This window comes from Eurytemora carolleeae, unplaced genomic scaffold (genome assembly GCF_000591075.1).
Source record: "Eurytemora carolleeae unplaced genomic scaffold, Eaff_2.0 scaffold100, whole genome shotgun sequence".
Classification (NCBI taxonomy): Eukaryota; Metazoa; Arthropoda; class Copepoda; order Calanoida; family Temoridae; genus Eurytemora; species Eurytemora carolleeae.
In genome coordinates this window covers 433,790-455,718 of record NW_019396048.1, presented here as the reverse complement: position 1 = coordinate 455,718, position 21,929 = coordinate 433,790, and the positions used below count along the sequence as shown (strand labels likewise).

Sequence of the window (21,929 nt, the reverse complement as noted above, 5' to 3'; positions counted from 1 at the left end):
CAATATAAAAAAGGATAAATTCAAAAATTATATTTTTCAAAAGTTACGAATTTTAAGAGAATTAAATCACAAGTCACAAATTGATGTCCCGAAAATTTTGCTCCATATAAAAACATAGAATTCCTCATATTTTATTTAAAAATGAACGATCATTTCTTTGAAGTAAATATTCTGTAAAGACACTAAAATGTTATTATTGTAAAGTTTACCAAGCTTCTGAGCCTGGTCTATTTGTTAAAAAGACAGGTTTGTCTGTTGAATAGGAAATCTTCAAGATACGTGATCTGGAACACAATCCAGGACTCTTCAGGGTAAATAACTTGTTTTAGAATAAAAAAATATGACAATGGAACTGAATATTCGCCACAAGCTCTAACAGTTTAATCCTTTGTCTTCACTCTTCATATTATGAATTTAATTACAGTGATAGGCGATACATGATAATATCAATACAATGAAGACGACTTTTTAATTAAGTTTTAATTGTAACGAAGCTTTTTTCGAAACATAAGTTTAGAAGTAAAAGATTAGCCTTTTTGATTGACAGCTTCTTTTGACTTCTTTGCTTATGTTTATCCATTCTGCTTAACAGCTTGAAAAAATCAAAATTTAGATCGAAATTCGTCTTCATGTTAAAAGTATACAGGGTGAACTGCTGATTTTTAAAGAAAATACCACCTTGAAATTTGACAAAACTTTTTCAAGCCCAATTTTATCTTTTAAGACACAAATGCGCAAATTTTTTATGAAAATTTCGCAGAGCGGGTCGTTATTTTACTTAATTGTTCCTCGGGACGAAAAGTAACTTGACATCCCTCTGATGGGGGAGAATCATAGGTCGGTTTTGTTGGTAAAAAGGTGGTATAGTATCTGTTAGGGGAATCATGGGAAGGTTAATGTAAAATGTTTGCAAAAATCAGCAAAGGAATTGAGTTGTTGCCTCAAATTTACTAATCATGATTTACCTCGTCAACCTGATATCGTAGAATTTTGATATTTCAAGCTTTCTTTTAAATCAAACAGACAAAAGTTGAAATATCAAAGGTTTACAATATTAGGTTCTTAAAGAAATCATTCAGATGCTACATCCTATAATCATCGATTTTTTTTCGACGGATTCGTATAAAGTTTTTTTATTCTATATGATCCTGTTTCGAGGATATTTGATAATGAAGACGAAATTTTCATCTTTTCCAGAAATGTTCGAAAATCCAGAGCCAGCTGTAAAAACAAGCTGTATGCGAAATATTAATTTAAAAAAATCACTATATACAAATGCGTCGAAAAAAAATCGATGATTATAGGATGTAATATCTGAATGATATTTATGTTTGAAATTAAATTGATTTTTTACAGAATGGCCACTACTTTCTTCGTTAAGAGGCGTTTAAAAAAAAATCATATTTTTATTTACTTATTTTATTTTGACTTGTTACATCTAATTTTAATATTTATAAATGAATATTAAATAATACTTATCTTATCGAGACAAGGGTATTCAGGGGAAGAGGGACGATTGTCTTTGATATTTTTAAAAGTGCATTTTAATTTTGAGATATTACTTATAACAGCTCCAAATTATAAATTCACTAGAGAAGACAGAACCAAGATGACAATCAAACAGTTGTTATTGTCAGGATGAAAGATTGGAGAACTGGTTACAGGAACGGAAGAAAAGAAGTTCTGTTATTGGGTAAATACTTAAAATAGTACCTATTTTATATTGTCAAAGATATGAACTTTTGTATCCCTAATTCCTTCCGAAAGCACTTACTCGAAATTTATTTAATGTTTGTGACCCACTATCTCGTAAAGCTTAAAGATTTACTAATAAAGTCTAACCACTTCAACTTAATAGTTCCCATTGGGAAATTAAGTGAAAATGTTTTTTTATAATTATATCATGTACAAGTTGCACCTTAGACCTAATATAAATGGTTTAACCATTATAAAACATAAGTACATCTAAACCCTAAAAATTAAATATTTACAATTCATGAAATATCGTCTTGACAATTGTTCAATGGGTTTTATACTATTTTTCGTATGCAAATCTCAGTAATTGCGAAGATAAATAAATAGCCATGAATATGCGGGAACAGTTTTAAATAGCTCCATATAATCTTTTAATTAAAAAAACTAAAAATCTGCAACATTCCATTATCAGAAAGTGAAGAATACGATTTTTGAAAAGTTCTTTCGATGTATTTAATATTTAGGGTTTAACTTTATAAAAATGGTTTTTTTATATTTTTATATTTTAAGGCCTTTGTTGCATCATGAAATATCGAACCACAAGTTTCAAGATGAAGATGAATTTACACAAAATTATAGAGGTGAAACTTTGGAATTAAATCAGTCGTCGTTTTATTTATTAATGAAGACAACTTTTGATTTTTGATTTCTTTCCAGCTTTCACAAAGCATGTGGATTGTGGATACACATAAACATTGAAACAAAGTGAAACTGTCAAACAACAGCTTCTTCTTGTTTTCTAGCAAATTTGTAATTTGGAAAACTTTAACTCGCATTCATTGTATTTTCAACTTATTTCTCGTACTAAGTTTAACATTAGAAAGGAGTTTATAACTGCCACTTTACAAACCAATATAAGAGTTAAATAGTTCAATAACTTGGTTTGTTTTCTAGAACTTTCAAGCTTTTTGAACTTTTAAAAGACATCACAAAAATACTGTGAAATTGTACAGATTCCGTCTTTTTCTGCTTTTTAAAACTATGCTAAAATGTTAATCCAGGGAGAAATAATAGATTAAAACGAACATTAAAACGAATCTGAGCTGTCAACTTTAGAATTGCGGATATCGATATCAATGTTTAATCTTCTCTTTTTTCTAATTTCAAGATTAATTTAATCTTAAGTTTGAATCAACTCAACCAATCGACATGGGGTTTGGAGAAAACAGGATATCCAATAAGAAAAGTCGAGATATTTGAAATTTTGCGCACCATTTGATGAGCGAACTCTCATTGGTTGGAAATAAAAAGATCGGACAAAGAAGGAAAGTAAAAGCGTTCATACTGGATATCCAGATTAAGCTATTGGTATTAACGGTATCAAATTATAAAGTTTTCAGCTCTGAAAAGTTTAATCTGTAGGTAGACGAGAAAGCGTGCTTAGTGAGAAGTCAAGAAATACTATAAATCAGAGGCCTCAATACAGTTCTAGGTTAGATATACCCCCTAGATGTAGTTCAAGAATGGATATGTCTCCTAGATGTAGTTCTAGGATGGAAACATCTCCTAGACGTAGTTCTAGGATGGAAACATCTCCTAGACGGGGTTCTAGGTTGGATATATCTCCTAGACGTGGTTCTTCTCCTAGCAAGCGACGCGACTTTTTTGTCCACAAGAGGAACAGGAGCCAGTCCGTATCACCGGGACAGCAACATCTAAGGTAGAACATATTGAACCTTCCCAAAAGACTGTTCGATTTACAGCTTAGCCCAGAATTTCAGAAACATCGAAATAATTTATGAAATGTCGTTTTCCAAACCTACTGATGTTGAATGATTATATAGAGCTGTTTAAAACTGTGCTCACATACAGTGAAACACTTTAAAAAAAAAACGAATACATCGAAAGAATTTATGAAATGTCGTCTTGAAAATTTTTCAATGAGTATTATACTATATTACGTAAATTCCAGTATTTGCCCCCATCCTCCTTTTTCTTCCTTGGTCTGAAAGAGGTAACCGGTTGGAACATGATTTTTATCAAGTTTCAAAGATGAGGTTGCGTAGACATGAAGTTGATCCCCTCTCCTTCAAGCGATCCCCTCTCCTTCAAGCACCTCTGCCCCTTTAGTAAAAGTAAATTTAACCTATATGAAGAATAAAGTCTGACCGCGTCAACCTTGTTGCACCGGCTAGCCCTGTCCATAGAGCTTGGCACAGTACAAACTAGGACCGGAAAGGTTGACCCGGCTCGGAAATTCAAATGTACTACAGCTGCCCGTGCCTTCGGACTTCGTTATCAACTAAGTAATCCTGGTTCAATATTTCCTGGCTGGCTGAGCGGTCATCTCGGCTAAAATCAGTGTATTAATCTTTATGACAATAAACTAGAGGCGATGTTGTATTAAGATTATATTGCAATAACTTGAAATAAAAGAGGTTACAATTCTACTTAAAAGGTCAATATAACTATGATTAAAAGGCGTTTCTTTCTAGTAACTGTTGCTTTTTAAGTCACCACTCTTTTATCGTAAACAAGAATCAAATTGTAAATTAAAATGATCAAATAGTTGTATTTAGGACAGTAATTACACGAGTACCAACATACTATGCAGTGTCCAGTCAAGATGACAGCAAGGTAACTATTTTTTAATTAATTAACTTTATCTAGATAATGGAAAAATAGAGAAAGAATATGGGGTTAATTGAAGCAAAAATAAGTTTTTTTATAAATAGTAACAAATAAAATAGGTCTTAATTTTAAAGAAAATACCGGTTAATTGCAACAAATATCGTGGTTAATTGCAATAAAGATAGAGGTTAATTGCAAGAAATATAGGGGTTAATAGCAAGAAATTGGTTAATGGATAGAAATAAAGTGTTAATGAATGGAAATACAGTGGTTAATTTCAAGGAAAATAGGAGTTGATTGCCTGTAAACTGAGATTGATTACGCGACAATACGTGTTAATTGCAAAGAGGAAATATGGGATATGTGGCTGAAAAGTTTTGAGTTTCTCAACCTTCTTTTAATTAAGTTTACTGAAGAATTTTGGTAGAAAGTTCTTCTTTAACCTTAGATCTGTAGAAGAAAAATTTAAAGAGTTTTCAAAAAATAGGCCCTTAAACTCTAATTTTCTAATTACTATATCTGAACAGCCTTAAGGTGACTGTAAATCATCTTCGCAACCAAAAGTTGTAAACCTTAGGTATTTCAAACTATAAATTCTTTCAGATTAAAAAATCTAAGTTTGAAATATCAAAGGATTACATCACTAGGTTGCAAAGATATAAGGATTGGATAATTTGAGTTTGTGGCAAAGACTCCAATCCTTTGTCTAAAATTCGAGGATATTCCTTTATCACATAAACAAGCTAAATTATTTTAAAATCTTGCATCAGAACTGTTTAATAGGTTGATTATACAAGCCTGCTGGATTCAGATGTCAAAATGCAGAGGTAAAAACATCAGAATATAAAAAACTCCGACTTAAGTGTCCGACGTTGCCCGTGGAAGAAATTTGATGAAAAAAGTCGAACTAACTAAGTATTCCAACCAAAAGTTGTATAAATTATTTTACTTGCATTCTTGGTTTCCTAAAAGTTCTCATTAAACACATTTATTTTATTCATGATTTTGATATTCAGTGCGTTCGATCCAATGAATTATGCAAATGCTTAAATTTACTTTAAAATTGTAAAACAGGGGTCTTAGAGATTTCCAATATGAAAGTAAAAAAAACTATATTTGTGTAAAACTACACTTAACATTCTTTTTCATATTTTTTTGCAGAAAATTATCTAGCAATTTATGTATTGACTTGAACAATTAGTATTTTACTTGTTTTTAGTGTATTACTGAATTATGCAACTGGCTTGCATCTTTGTATTTGAAAATTGCAATTGTATTATGCATTTTAATGAAGTTTGAAATTTGAAAAAATGTATTTTTGGGTTCAAACCCCTGTTATATTTTAAAAATCGTGAAAATATCGAATATAATTTTTGACATGCCACCCTATCTTCTGTTTGACTTAATCAAAATGGAACCCATAGAGGCTGTTTGCTTGAGGCTGTTGGAGGTTGGGATAACCTTTGGAACCTCTTGTACGATCTTTTAATGGGTTTCCTTGAACCAAAACAGTCTTCCATTCTTGTAAATTTCGTGTTTCAAGATCGCCAGAAGGATTTCTTTTGGGTTGAGGTTAACCAGGTTTGAGGCCCCGGACATCATTTTGTTGGTACAAATTATTTTGAAAAGTCATTTTTCAGGTTTTCCTTTTCAATATATCGTTGATGATGACTCTCATATAGCTGGCTCTTGTGGGACTGCTTTAAAAACCGACCCACTGTTGTCAGAACTCTGCAACCAGCCATTTTAGGGGTTACATCCATCCTTGTTGCTTCAAGAAGTGATTTTAGGGTCTTATGGGGCGTTCGTTGTTATTTCCCTTTAGAGTTTGAGGATATCGCAACTTTTTGCAGCTTTAAACCCCCTTGAGTATTAGTGGAAAGATAATTTTTCTTTCTCATATCTATGAAGAAAAATTACTTGCATAATTCTGTGGTACAGTATATAAAAGCACCATAAATAATGAAAAATAATAATAATTCCTTTCGGACCTTTAAACCAAAACAATTTCATGAAAAACTGTAAACACAAGTACATTATTAGTTGACCCGTTTTCTGTAAAAATAACTTCTTTTATTTAAATTTTACCTGAGCTGGGAACTTTTGAATGGTGGAAATTGGGATTAATATGCTTGATCTCCTCTTTTTCTCAATCTCCAGATTAAATAATGCTTGTTCTCCTTTTGTTATTAATCTCCAGATTAATTAACCAATCATGATTAACGATATTCCATTCTGGAGTTCTGCAGCTCTGAATGATCACTAAAATCTTTTTAAATTTGAATTCAACATTTGCAGAATTGAGTGGAACGCACCGTAGTTTGAAGTGTCTTGACTTTCAAATAGTGTTTCCTCACTTTTCAAGCTAAACCGGAAATTAAAATATTTTCCAAAAACATTGATTTATGTTTGAATTTTGATAACCAAGGGTATACGGACCTACATGTACAGTTTAGAAACGGATACTTCCCCCTTTTTATTAAAGCTTATTTAAAAACTCGCAAAAGATCGCCTTCGTGTTTTATACTACTATACTATACTTTATAGTGTTGGATACTTAAAATCCCATGATTTCGATATTCATTGTGGGCACTTATAGTTTGAAGATCAAGGTTTAATGTTTTTATTACAGGTAATCCTACAGGGTAGGATTACCATGCGGCCGAATGAGTTTTCGGATAAATTAATCTGCAGATTAGTTACAAGATCAAGCATTGATCTCGATATGCATGCACAGTTCTCATCTCTGGAAATATATGACATGAAAGGAAAAATGGGGACTGTTGCCTCCATGCTATACTATAGATTCAGACCCTCAACCATTCCCCACACCCTTTTTCCATTTAGTCTGAGAGACAAATTATATGGAGGTTATATGAGACAATAAGGACTTTTGAAATGAAACGATCCGAAAGTTGAATTTAGTCTTCTTGATAGAATTTGAATTTAATAATTTTAAAAATAATGAAAATAGATTAAAATGAGTGATATGGAACCGGGAAAAGTTTTATTTCGTACAGTCGTCTCTAAAGCCTTATACTTTGTGGTTCCCCCTGTATTATATATATTTGTAGATACTGTGAAGCTAGTACTACTAAAGAACTCAAGGATTTAGCCAGGTGATTTATTTAAAAACTATGAAAATGTAGATATTTAAGAGTCCCGGAAGTTCGTAGTAAGATTTTGACTCCACTGGAGGGATTCAGAAATCATTCTGAAAAGATATCTGAATACCTCCAGTGGAATTATAAACCCCTAGGAAGGATATTTGAATCCCTCCAGTGGAATTATAAACCCCCAGGAAGGATATCTGAATCCCTCCAGTGGATTTATAAACCCCCTAGATGATATCTGAATTCCTCCAGTGGATTTAAAAACCCCTGAAAAGATTTCTGAATCCCTCCAGGGGAATGTAAATCAGTTTTAGATTGTAAAAAGCATTTTTGAAACCGCTCCAGTGAAAATAAAATCCCTCCGGTGGTCTTCAGTAGAATCGAAATCTTACAAAGAACTTCTTTGAGTCGATATTTAGATATTTCTGGAATATCCAAATCTTCCCTTTTCTAGAACCCCCCAATTGGCTTAATTAAGGATCTGGATTTTTGTCAAGAATATTTGCAGATTTTGAATATATTACAAAACAATACTGAAATCTTTTAATAGATTGAAAAAATTCTTTTAAAAAGGACGAAGATTTTACCAATTTAAAATCGGCTTTATGTTATAAGATAACCCTGTTATTTGTTAAATCATCTAACACTATGAGTTGTCCAGCCCCAAAGTACTAATACTGCTCCAGACGTTTACCTGCGCTTGGTCGTAAATTACGAGTTATTTTTCCTTATCAAAGTTGAGCAAGCTAAGAACATTCTCGTGGTCCTCCCGAGTTCCCCGACTAAAACTTTACTAGGGAACTCGAGAGAGCCTTTTATCGGGAAATATAGAGAAAATCGTAATTTACGATCAAGTGCGGTAACTGCGGGTTCCCAAGCTAGTATATAAATATAAGTCTTTATAATGTCTAAGCTTTCAAATTATAAATTCATGAGGTTGTCCTGTTCAATTTCTTCATGGAGAAACTGTTTAAATAACATTTACATTATTGAATTTCAAAGGAATTATGTCTTTGCCACGGTCTCAACTTTTAGATTTTCTATATCTTTGCTAACTAACTGTTCATGTTTGATATTTCAAATTTGGTCCAACAGAATTCATAGTTTAAAATATCTAAGGTCTATGACATTGTATTGAAAAGAGGGTTTAGAAAATCAGAGTTTGTGACAATTCATATGAAACTTGGCACTTTTGAGTGTTTTTTTTGTTAGAAATCAAGTTTAAATAGTTTAATAGTTTAAAATGTATTCTTCCATAATAAGTTCATGGCTGCCATTGAGAATGATAATAAATATTTTATGGCATCCATATTTTAGTAAAATTGATTGAAGTAAAATTTATTTGAGTAAATTTTTTTTTTAAACTAAATAAACTGCTTAAAGTCTTTACTACAGGGTGTCCCAATAAACATGGGAATTCAGTGAAGAATTCGATATCATCTTTTTAAATAATTCTTAAGATTTAGAGTGATACCTAGTGAGAAAGTTGTAATCTGTAAGAGTTTTGTCTAATATGTTCACATTTTGTTTGTTTATGTTTTGACTGCATACGGCTGTACTTAGTAAAACAAGAAAATTGCAGTATACAAACAGAGTAAACTTGTCCGTCTTCACTGTTCATCTTGCGGAGACACTTCTTTGCAGACTTTTACCCTTTTCATAAAATAAATTCTAGCAGAAATTATAATATTAAAGCTTTTGAAATTAGGTATTACAATGCTAATTCATAACTAAGACGATATCAAATTAGTCACTGAATTCCCATGTTTTTTGGGACACCCTGTATCTAATACAGCATATGGAAGAGACATTCAAAACTATTCACCGACTGTCATGTTTCGTGGGACACCCGGTATTAAAAGCTGCATAAATTTGCAACTCCATTTTCCATAAAAAGTTGTCATAATTACACTTGCCATAATATTTATGCAATCAGTAGCAATCCCATAAATTACAGGTTTGCCTTGTGACACAGCATCTACAGGGTGTCCCACGAAACACGACAATAGCAAGACGACTTGAAAGTCGTCTTTGGTATTTGAATTTATTTGTGACATTTAGTCTTCTATCTACTTTAACATGTATGATTCTTGAAACAATTATCACATAATTCTCCTAGCCCTGGCATTTCCAAAAAATAGTCTGCGTTTTTTGTGATTTCAATATTACCGGAGATATAAAGAGTTTGGTTCAGATTTCAATTTTGTTAAATAAATGCAAAATTGTCGAAATCTGAACGAAATTCTTCATATCTCGGACAATATTGAAAGCACAAAACGGGCAGACCACATTTTGGAAATGGCAGGACAAGGGAAATTTTGTGATTATTATCTCTAGAAATTTACTTCTAAAATTAGGTTGACAAATAAACGCAGCAAATTATATCAAAAATCAAGACGACATTCAAGTCGTCCTGCATACTGTCATGTTTCGTGGGACACCCTGTATGGTGGCAAATGAAACGGAGCCAAGAATGTCGCATTTTTTCGCGAAATAGATTAATGGTAAATTAAGCGAAAAAAAGAGAAAATTTTACTATTTTTCGGTAAATTGTCCCATATTTTTATCCTCACAAAATTCAGCATCAGTTTCGCTTCCTTACGCAAAATTAATTTTCGCAAAAAAAACCATATTTCGAAAAAAAAATTTGCAAAATACGAAAAAAAAGTCCGCTAAATTTCGTTCGCTGGAAACCCTAGAATTTGAACCAAGAATATTAATTGAACTAAATATTCATAGTTCAGATTCTCAAGTAATTTTAAGCTGAGATTTGTTGAAACCTAATTTGAAATTTCTTCCTAGGGTTCATCGTATGTTTCGTCAAATCCAAAGACAGCTGCACTGCCCAGAACACCAGGAAATCTGTCATTTAACATCTGTCCAATCCGTCAGAAAAAAAGTACAAATGTATGCGTTTCCAAATCTGCCATGGTTGCTGTGCTGCATGGTGGACAAGGATCCATTTAAATCCGAACCAAACCAACTCCTTGTTTGGTCCTTAGTGACACGTGGCAGGTGTGTTGGTATCCTTTACCGACTCGGTTTCAACTTTGATGGCTCGGCCAGACTTTTTACAGTATACCTGGCCTATCCTCTCATAGGCCTATTTGACCCACTAGCTTTGTTAGTGGGCAGTGGCTGATATTAGGGTAAACATTTACAAGTTTCTCGTAACAGTCTCTAGTTTTCCAACCTTTATATATTTGAGACCGAATGTCATATCCATTAATATTTCTAACCATGAAACCTTTGAGATCATGCAACAATCAAAGTTTGAAATATCTGTTGTTATCATCATGAAAAGTCAGTAATTTTTGAGTTATCTCCTTATGAATTGCTGACAAAGCAAGTCTTGGTAAGAGAGGATTTGCTGTAAAAAAAAATTTGTAACTTGATAAAATTGCACAATCTCTTCTGCTTTTTTAGCCGTCTAAGTTGATAAAATTGTAGGCTTGAAGTATTACATTTAAGCTGCATATTATACTATATGTAGACTTAATAAGCTTTTTTTTGCTCAAAACTTTAATGAAAGTCCAAACTGGTTTCTGATAGTTTTTCGTTTTGAAATGTCCAATCATTTTCTTATTTTGATCTGTAATCATCGTGAAAGTAAGAATTCATTTCTGAAAAAGAGTGAAGCTGCCCATCCCTATCCAGCAGCAGTAGAAATGTAAATTCTAATTATAGAGATGGGCGCGTTCGGCTTTTTTCATTTAGTTTGTTCATCGTTTGTAAACGTTCGTAAACGACTCATTTCGTTTGTTTTTTAATCGTTCAAAAAAATTATTTCGTTTGGTATCAAAATTATCGTTCATTTTCCATCTATTTTGTTTGTTTTCTCACTGAACGATCGTTCAGTAAAATCATTTGTTTTGTAGTAAAATCGTTCGTTCAGTAAATTAGTTCGTTAAATAAAACCTCTTGTTCAAAAGTTTGTTCGAAAAATGTCATTAATTCACAAAAACTATGCCCATCTCTAATTGTAAAGTATCTGTTTAACTTTGAGTCTCAGGGGAGGAATCCTCAACCACAGGACTTCAGACAGCTTAATATCCTTTCATTTATTCAAACACACTTTAATTAATTTATTATATACTTTACAGATATATGTATCAATATAAAAAAGGATAAATTCAAAAATTATATTTTTCAAAAGTTACGAATTTTAAGAGAATTAAATCACAAGTCACAAATTGATGTCCCGAAAATTTTGCTCCATATAAAAACATAGAATTCCTCATATTTTATTTAAAAATGAACGATCATTTCTTTGAAGTAAATATTCTGTAAAGACACTAAAATGTTATTATTGTAAAGTTTACCAAGCTTCTGAGCCTGGTCTATTTGTTAAAAAGACAGGTTTGTCTGTTGAATAGGAAATCTTCAAGATACGTGATCTGGAACACAATCCAGGACTCTTCAGGGTAAATAACTTGTTTTAGAATAAAAAAATATGACAATGGAACTGAATATTCGCCACAAGCTCTAACAGTTTAATCCTTTGTCTTCACTCTTCATATTATGAATTTAATTACAGTGATAGGCGATACATGATAATATCAATACAATGAAGACGACTTTTTAATTAAGTTTTAATTGTAACGAAGCTTTTTTCGAAACATAAGTTTAGAAGTAAAAGATTAGCCTTTTTGATTGACAGCTTCTTTTGACTTCTTTGCTTATGTTTATCCATTCTGCTTAACAGCTTGAAAAAATCAAAATTTAGATCGAAATTCGTCTTCATGTTAAAAGTATACAGGGTGAACTGCTGATTTTTAAAGAAAATACCACCTTGAAATTTGACAAAACTTTTTCAAGCCCAATTTTATCTTTTAAGACACAAATGCGCAAATTTTTTATGAAAATTTCGCAGAGCGGGTCGTTATTTTACTTAATTGTTCCTCGGGACGAAAAGTAACTTGACATCCCTCTGATGGGGGAGAATCATAGGTCGGTTTTGTTGGTAAAAAGGTGGTATAGTATCTGTTAGGGGAATCATGGGAAGGTTAATGTAAAATGTTTGCAAAAATCAGCAAAGGAATTGAGTTGTTGCCTCAAATTTACTAATCATGATTTACCTCGTCAACCTGATATCGTAGAATTTTGATATTTCAAGCTTTCTTTTAAATCAAACAGACAAAAGTTGAAATATCAAAGGTTTACAATATTAGGTTCTTAAAGAAATCATTCAGATGCTACATCCTATAATCATCGATTTTTTTTCGACGGATTCGTATAAAGTTTTTTTATTCTATATGATCCTGTTTCGAGGATATTTGATAATGAAGACGAAATTTTCATCTTTTCCAGAAATGTTCGAAAATCCAGAGCCAGCTGTAAAAACAAGCTGTATGCGAAATATTAATTTAAAAAAATCACTATATACAAATGCGTCGAAAAAAAATCGATGATTATAGGATGTAATATCTGAATGATATTTATGTTTGAAATTAAATTGATTTTTTACAGAATGGCCACTACTTTCTTCGTTAAGAGGCGTTTAAAAAAAAATCATATTTTTATTTACTTATTTTATTTTGACTTGTTACATCTAATTTTAATATTTATAAATGAATATTAAATAATACTTATCTTATCGAGACAAGGGTATTCAGGGGAAGAGGGACGATTGTCTTTGATATTTTTAAAAGTGCATTTTAATTTTGAGATATTACTTATAACAGCTCCAAATTATAAATTCACTAGAGAAGACAGAACCAAGATGACAATCAAACAGTTGTTATTGTCAGGATGAAAGATTGGAGAACTGGTTACAGGAACGGAAGAAAAGAAGTTCTGTTATTGGGTAAATACTTAAAATAGTACCTATTTTATATTGTCAAAGATATGAACTTTTGTATCCCTAATTCCTTCCGAAAGCACTTACTCGAAATTTATTTAATGTTTGTGACCCACTATCTCGTAAAGCTTAAAGATTTACTAATAAAGTCTAACCACTTCAACTTAATAGTTCCCATTGGGAAATTAAGTGAAAATGTTTTTTTATAATTATATCATGTACAAGTTGCACCTTAGACCTAATATAAATGGTTTAACCATTATAAAACATAAGTACATCTAAACCCTAAAAATTAAATATTTACAATTCATGAAATATCGTCTTGACAATTGTTCAATGGGTTTTATACTATTTTTCGTATGCAAATCTCAGTAATTGCGAAGATAAATAAATAGCCATGAATATGCGGGAACAGTTTTAAATAGCTCCATATAATCTTTTAATTAAAAAAACTAAAAATCTGCAACATTCCATTATCAGAAAGTGAAGAATACGATTTTTGAAAAGTTCTTTCGATGTATTTAATATTTAGGGTTTAACTTTATAAAAATGGTTTTTTTATATTTTTATATTTTAAGGCCTTTGTTGCATCATGAAATATCGAACCACAAGTTTCAAGATGAAGATGAATTTACACAAAATTATAGAGGTGAAACTTTGGAATTAAATCAGTCGTCGTTTTATTTATTAATGAAGACAACTTTTGATTTTTGATTTCTTTCCAGCTTTCACAAAGCATGTGGATTGTGGATACACATAAACATTGAAACAAAGTGAAACTGTCAAACAACAGCTTCTTCTTGTTTTCTAGCAAATTTGTAATTTGGAAAACTTTAACTCGCATTCATTGTATTTTCAACTTATTTCTCGTACTAAGTTTAACATTAGAAAGGAGTTTATAACTGCCACTTTACAAACCAATATAAGAGTTAAATAGTTCAATAACTTGGTTTGTTTTCTAGAACTTTCAAGCTTTTTGAACTTTTAAAAGACATCACAAAAATACTGTGAAATTGTACAGATTCCGTCTTTTTCTGCTTTTTAAAACTATGCTAAAATGTTAATCCAGGGAGAAATAATAGATTAAAACGAACATTAAAACGAATCTGAGCTGTCAACTTTAGAATTGCGGATATCGATATCAATGTTTAATCTTCTCTTTTTTCTAATTTCAAGATTAATTTAATCTTAAGTTTGAATCAACTCAACCAATCGACATGGGGTTTGGAGAAAACAGGATATCCAATAAGAAAAGTCGAGATATTTGAAATTTTGCGCACCATTTGATGAGCGAACTCTCATTGGTTGGAAATAAAAAGATCGGACAAAGAAGGAAAGTAAAAGCGTTCATACTGGATATCCAGATTAAGCTATTGGTATTAACGGTATCAAATTATAAAGTTTTCAGCTCTGAAAAGTTTAATCTGTAGGTAGACGAGAAAGCGTGCTTAGTGAGAAGTCAAGAAATACTATAAATCAGAGGCCTCAATACAGTTCTAGGTTAGATATACCCCCTAGATGTAGTTCAAGAATGGATATGTCTCCTAGATGTAGTTCTAGGATGGAAACATCTCCTAGACGTAGTTCTAGGATGGAAACATCTCCTAGACGGGGTTCTAGGTTGGATATATCTCCTAGACGTGGTTCTTCTCCTAGCAAGCGACGCGACTTTTTTGTCCACAAGAGGAACAGGAGCCAGTCCGTATCACCGGGACAGCAACATCTAAGGTAGAACATATTGAACCTTCCCAAAAGACTGTTCGATTTACAGCTTAGCCCAGAATTTCAGAAACATCGAAATAATTTATGAAATGTCGTTTTCCAAACCTACTGATGTTGAATGATTATATAGAGCTGTTTAAAACTGTGCTCACATACAGTGAAACACTTTAAAAAAAAAACGAATACATCGAAAGAATTTATGAAATGTCGTCTTGAAAATTTTTCAATGAGTATTATACTATATTACGTAAATTCCAGTATTTGCGAAAATAAATAAATAGCCATGAATGAATATGCGGGAACAGTTTTAAAGAGTTCCATATAATCATTTAATTAAAAAAACTAAATATCTGCAACATTCCATTATCAGAAAGTGAAGAATACGACATTTGATGAATTCTTTCGATGTATTCGTTATTAAGGGTTTCACTGTATGTCATGGCTTTTTAATTATTTATATATATACAGTTACTGAGATGGAGGTATAACAATAAAAAACACATTGAAAAATTGTCAAGACGAAATTAATAAATTCTTTTGATGTCTCCGATGTTCTGGGTCAAGTTGTATCTAAACGTTTTAGGATTCTCTGTAAACTTTAGTAATAACAAAAAAAATTTTTTTTAAGGTATTACATATTTTCATGATTTGATTTCAGATTACTTATTAACGGAAAACTGTACATTTAAACTGTCATGCTTGTGAACAGATCACGTGAAAAAATCTAGAAAACTTTAATCTTAAAATGCTGGGTGGGCTTAAAATAAGCAAAGCCGCCTGTAGGGTTGGTATTAAACAATTTAAAAACTACATTACTTTGTTTAACTATGTCCAAACTTTTCCCAATTCGTCTCCAAATCCTTTTTTAAAATGCGTATACTTTTATTTCGACCATATTCCACGTCTTTTTAGAATTCGTCCATTGATGGAAAGCTGGAGTGAAGGAGATATAGATGCAGGGGGTAATATTTTTAAACTTCTAATGACAGCTTGATTAATAGGAAAGTCCTGGTATATAACCATGAGATATTAAATATATCTAGCATCCGATACCAATTAAAACTATCGGTCTTTTTTTTTACTTCGCTGGCCTGAAAAATATGGGCTTTGCAGCATGTATTATACCCTTTTACCTAAACTTCAAGGTCACTTGAAATTATGCTTACAGTCCCATTCAATTTAAAATTTCAGAGTTGTATCTTGATTTTAACTTGTTTTGACGGAGAAATTAAATTAAATGTTTGCCAAAGCCCTGAATTTGAAATACAAAGTTTTCACTATAATATACTATATATAATATAAATATTTATACTAACTTTTGATTGCAATCTAGAGTAAGGAGAAGAGGAAAAGAGGAAAAGAGGAAAATAGAACTTTCTTTTTCATTATTTGATACTTTCCGCCGTTTGTATTACACGGAAAATTACTTCCTGCAGAGTGCAGATTGATATCTGTTATTAGTAATATTAACATTGATGGAATCTTCATTTTTTTATATTTCTAAAAAATACTATTGTAATGCGGATCTTCATGTGGGGCCACCTGGATGAATCTTATTTTAATCTTTTTAAGATTGAACCACAAATATTTACTATAGGAGTTGTTCTATTTTAGATGACTGAGCACATAATATTGTGACCCTCCATATTTCACAACAGTAACCTTTAAGTTTTGACTAGGGTTTTCAGCGAACGAAACGTTTCGCGAAAAATTGCGAAAATTTTCTGTCGCATTTCGCAAATTTTTTCGCGAAATTTCGCATTTTTTTGCGAAAATAAATTAAGCAATAACGAAGCGAAATTCCGCGAAAAAATATTTCGCAAAAATAAGAAATGCGAAAATTTTGTGAAACCCATGAGCTTTATAGTTGCAACAATTAATTGTCCAAAAGAAATTGTGGAATTCTCTGCTCTGATAGCTCAATATTTGATTTTTATTATGTCATATAAATAATTTCTCTCCCTTCACTATAATAAATGTTTCAATTTTGCATTTGTTTATAAAAATTCTGTAGTTTTCGCTAAATTTTTCCTTTTTAATGCATAATTTCCATTTTTCCGCGAAATTTTCGCTTTTTTCACGAAATTTTCGCATTATTTTTTCGCGAAATTTTTGCATTATTTTTTCGCGAAATTTTCCTATTTTTGCGAAAGTTTCGCATTTTTTCGCGAAACAGATTGAAGCGAAATTTCGCAAAAGTTTTCACATTTTTTGCGAGCGAAAATGAAGCGAAATGGTCGCGAAAAAAAAATTAAACAATTTTTCCTTCGCTGGAAACCTTGGTTTTGACTGCTCAAGAATGAAAGGCTTATATCCCTATTTTTACACTACAGAATTAAACGGTTTTAAATGTTTTTTTTTTCAAGCTGAATTGTGTATTTTCTCAAAAAGCATCGAATATTTGAGATTTGTTAGAAATATGTAACATCAGCTGGAATGAGATCATACTGTACGCTAGCGTACACTCCAATATTGGGAAAATTTTTATTTTCAGTTTTAATAGTCTGCATGTGTCTCTTAAAATTACACTTACAGTCCCTGTAAGAAATGACTTTATTGATATAAATTATATAAATAAACCTGACATTTTTGTTTGCATATTTAAACTACCAAAAGAATTTCGAAATTCTGAATATTTTATTCAAAATTTTCAGGAAATTTTACCCATTGTTATATTTTCCTTGCATCCTGTTCGTAATTATTCTAAAACTGTTCATAATTATTCATATTGTTTTAGACAGACTGGAAGGTTTTGGGTCAGACTCAGATTACAACCTACAGTACGGTCGTAGAAAGCAAAGCACAGTTTCAAGGTGACTTTTTTGTTTAAATTTTGTGATATCAGAGCATGCTTTATAGCTAGAGATGGGATTCTTTGTTCGTTTTTTCAATTTTTTTGACACATCTTGTTCTTTTTCGGTCGTTCTTAAAGATTCTATTTTTTATCGTTCACTTTTCACCTATTTCGTTTGGTTTTTAAATGAACAATCGTTTAAGTTTAAAAGTTCCTTAAGTGAGCTTGTTTGTTAAAAAAAAATTTCAGTAAAAAAACGATAGTTTTTTCAACTTTTTCAGAACGAGATATTTAGAAATCGTTTGTAATTATTTTTTGGTATTTTCAACAAATATTATTTTCGTTATGAAATATTTCGTTCCTTATTTAGAGTTTCTTTATGGTTCAATGATCAGCATTACAACTTTTTATGCATTGAATTGAATAGCTTCAAGAAATAATGAAAATCAGATTAATCAGTTTGTTAGAAATTTATTTTTAAGGTCGGAACTTTGTGTTAATCATCGTTAATCTTGAACGATTGATCTCGATATCTAATGTGGTACACCAGAAAACCGTTGAATATGACGACATTAAAGTGTATTTGATGTTGTTACAAAGTAAAATGTTTTATTATTAACTTATAAAATCCCTTATCAACTCATATTGGTCTGTTTACACTGAACAATTGCTGTTTCTCATGTTCATTGAAGTCAGGCCTTAAAAGTCTAAAAGTCGTCTTCCTATCACTGAGTTTTCTGGTTAGATAAGATAATTGATAAGATAAGATATAGTTTATTGCTAAAAATACACATACAAGTTATAATGTTACAGGCAAAAAAAATCTGCAACTTTTTTTATATTGTTTACTATATTTATGTAATTCTAGCAATTTTATTGCAATTCATTTTATTTTAGAAGATCGAGTAGAAGTGCAAAATCAGAACTTGCAAGAATAAGAAAGGAAATCCAAAACTATCAAAACACTAAGCATATTTTAAATGTCGTCTTTGGGGAAATTATTTTTCGGAAATAAATGAACTTGTAAAGGGTTTCCCACAAAGGATGAGGCTTCAGAGACAATTGTACGGAATTTCTGTAGACCCTTTTTTTACATTCAGGGTGTCTGCAAGTTGCAGGTCAAAAATGGTTTATTTCCGTGCTTAATCATGCAGCAAAACATTAAAATACTAAATTGAAGACAAAAACTAACAATGCAAATAAATCTGTTTCCTCAGACCAACCAAATGAAACCTTCTTTAAAAAATATTTGTCCCGAGGTAAGATTTTTAGAGTGATGTTTGTTGTTCTTTCGCATATATCGAAATATATACGTCATAAATGCAATGTAACAAAATGTTCCTGCAGTATTTATTAAAAATTCAGTTCTTTTTAGTTTTGCAGAAACATTGCTTTATTTTCAATATTTTGTTCAGACAATACAAAATCAGTAAACGTGAGTAGTAATATCAAAATTATCAACATTTTCTGTCATATTATAAAATTTCAGCTAAAAACTAAATTTTGAAAATTTTTACTGTAGCATACAAAACATCAAAATCAGAGAAAATCGAATTTTTACTGTAACATCAAGTTCAAGCTAAAATTACGGTACCAGTACAGTACGGTACCAGTACAGTACGGTACCAGTACAGTACGGTACCAGTACAGTACGGTACCAGTACAGTACGGTACCAGTACAGTACGGTACCAGTACAGTACGGTACCAGTACAGTACGGTACCAGTACAGTACGGTACCAGTACAGTACGGTACCATTACAAACGTCGGACCCACAAACTTCGCGCGTTATAAAGATCGGACAGTACAAACGTCGGATTGGTACAAACGCCGGACTGAGACAAACGTAGGACTAGTACAAATGTCGGACCAGTTCAAACGTTATACGGGCACATGTAAAAAAATAAATGTCGGACTTTGGTTGAGATTTAAGAAAAAGACCATTGCTAAGATATAAATTAAAAATCTCTCACAATTATTGTGATAAAAATCAACAGACAACTGAATAAAATCTCATCATTTGATTTGATGTAGCGCTGTATAAAACAACAGACCAAAAAGAAGTTGAGTTCATTTGCCACAAACTCTGACGTTTCAATGCCTATATCTTTGCAACCAGATGACGTATAACCTTCAGTATTTCAACCTATGAAATCTATAAGATCAAACAGTTTAAGTTTGAAAGTATCAAAGGTTAATACTATGACCAGGTTGCAAAGATATAGAGGGGTGAGAATATTTGAATTAGTGCCAAGAACCCAGTTCCTTTGGGTAGATTTTTATTAGACCAGTCGATTAATCTTAATCTTAAAATTATTTACAAAGACGATATCAAAAGTGTCACTGAATTCCTATGTTTATTGGAACATCCTGTAAGTAAAATGACTCGTTTTTAAACCAAAATTATGAAAATTTAAGGACATGAATATCCAAAAATACTTTAAAGCTGGTTACCCTGAAAGACGACCTAAACCTCTTTAAATATAACAATGTAATTGTAGTTTTTTATCTTTGTCCAGTACTAAAGTTTCCAATCGTATTTTAAATGATTTAACAAAGAAAGATAAAGTTTAGGGAATATGGAGATTTTATTTTGTAAAAAAGTACCATAAAAGCCCAAATAAAGCCGTCTCTAAGGAATCATCCTTTTGGGGTACCCCTGTTGTTGTTTAGCTCTAAGCTTTCTTTCATTTGTCATCTTCTATATATATTCTTTGGCAGAGGCGTTCTTTGAGGGGTGTGGGGGGGGGGGTGCGGGAGCTATGATCCTAGTCTTGATAACTGTTTTTTAACCTTTAAAAAAAGCTTGTCAGTCGTACCTTAAACGTTTTGTTTCAAGGCACATTTTGAACTCATAAATCATTCTGCCCCAATATCGGTATATTGAGAAACAAGTCTGGAACCAAACCTTTTAACTTTAAAAATACATTTATTGATTTTGAATATTTGGTTTCAGAAAGAACAGGAGTTGGCCGAAGGAAGACGACGTGCAAATTTTATTGTTACTTCCGGGGCATTCACACTCATTCTACTTGCCGCATTTCTAGGTTTCACATTAGGCCAATATGCATGAAATGTATTTGGTTGATACAATTTTATCTATGAGATTATTAGCTTTTAAAATTTCATAAATTTGAAATTTTTAGCTTGCTGATAAATATTTTATGTAATTTAATGGGAGCACAAGTTTACACATGTGCACACTTTGTGAAGGTGATCTATTTTTCTATTTTTGGCCGCAGCATCAGGTGCCAACCTGTTGCCGGGTCGATCAGCCCATTTACCTGTCCTAAGGTGCAGCAATATGTATACAAGTTGTCTCATAGCCCAATTTTTCATGGCCAGCTCAAAGAAAAAAAAATAGACCGATAACTTTATTAGTTTGGGTGCTAGAGAGGGTGGAAAAAATGCCTAAAAAAGGGTCAAGAAAATGAAATATTTTTTTTGTTTTAAACAATTAGCAAAGTCTGACACATGTTTCTTCACTACATGCATTTTTTAAGGGCTTTTCAAAAGTATAGTTTTTAGATCTGTAGCTTTAGTCACAAAAAAGTTATGGGCTATTTTAGATTTTCTTTCACAGACCGGACTTTTTTCCACCCTGTACCCTACCCTATAAATAAAAAAATAAAAAATTTGGACAAAAAATCCTTTAAATTACTATTCATTAAAAGTCACAAAATGTCACGGGGATAGTGTCAAAAAATGAGAGTGCTAGGACAAAAAAATACAGAGGGGGGCAGTCTGTTTGCAGGGTTAAGTGCTTTAAAGAGACTGTAAGTGTAATTTCAAGTGACCCTCTATGCTAAGATGACAATATCGATTCACAATGGTACTCTATAAGAGCTTTATCTGATTTAAATGAATTAAATAGATATTAATGTTAATTTTAAACATTTTCATAGTGGGGTTCTTTACAAAAGTATTTCTACTGCAGGGAAACATATTGAAATGATATGCATTCGATCAAACCTTAAGACCATTACAATTCCCCACATTTTTTTACAGTGAAACCCTTAATAAAGAATACATCGAAAGAATTCATCAAATGTTGTATTCTTCACTTTCTCATAATGAAATGTTGCAGATAGTTAGTTTTTAATTAAATGATTATATGGAATTCTTTAAAACTGTTCCCGCATATTCATGGCTATTTATTTATTTTCGCAAATACT

At 31.6% G+C, this 21,929-nt stretch overlaps 1 protein-coding gene across 1 annotated transcript; it reads left to right on the top strand.

Annotated features, from left to right (window-relative positions):
• Positions 1-263: 263 nt before the first annotated feature.
• Positions 264-21,069, top strand: LOC111703481 (uncharacterized; the record flags this gene model as incomplete). The annotated part of the gene is made up of 16 exons (XM_023475434.1): positions 264-311; positions 1,638-1,693; positions 2,266-2,336; positions 3,118-3,415; positions 4,275-4,332; positions 5,110-5,153; positions 7,401-7,445; positions 10,242-10,296; positions 11,816-11,863; positions 13,190-13,245; positions 13,818-13,888; positions 14,670-14,967; positions 15,874-15,923; positions 17,699-17,774; positions 18,653-18,698; positions 20,711-21,069. Coding segments are annotated over 16 exons (1,437 nt in total), but the record flags the coding sequence as incomplete, so codon positions are not given.
• Between the last annotated feature and the right edge of the window lie 860 nt (positions 21,070-21,929).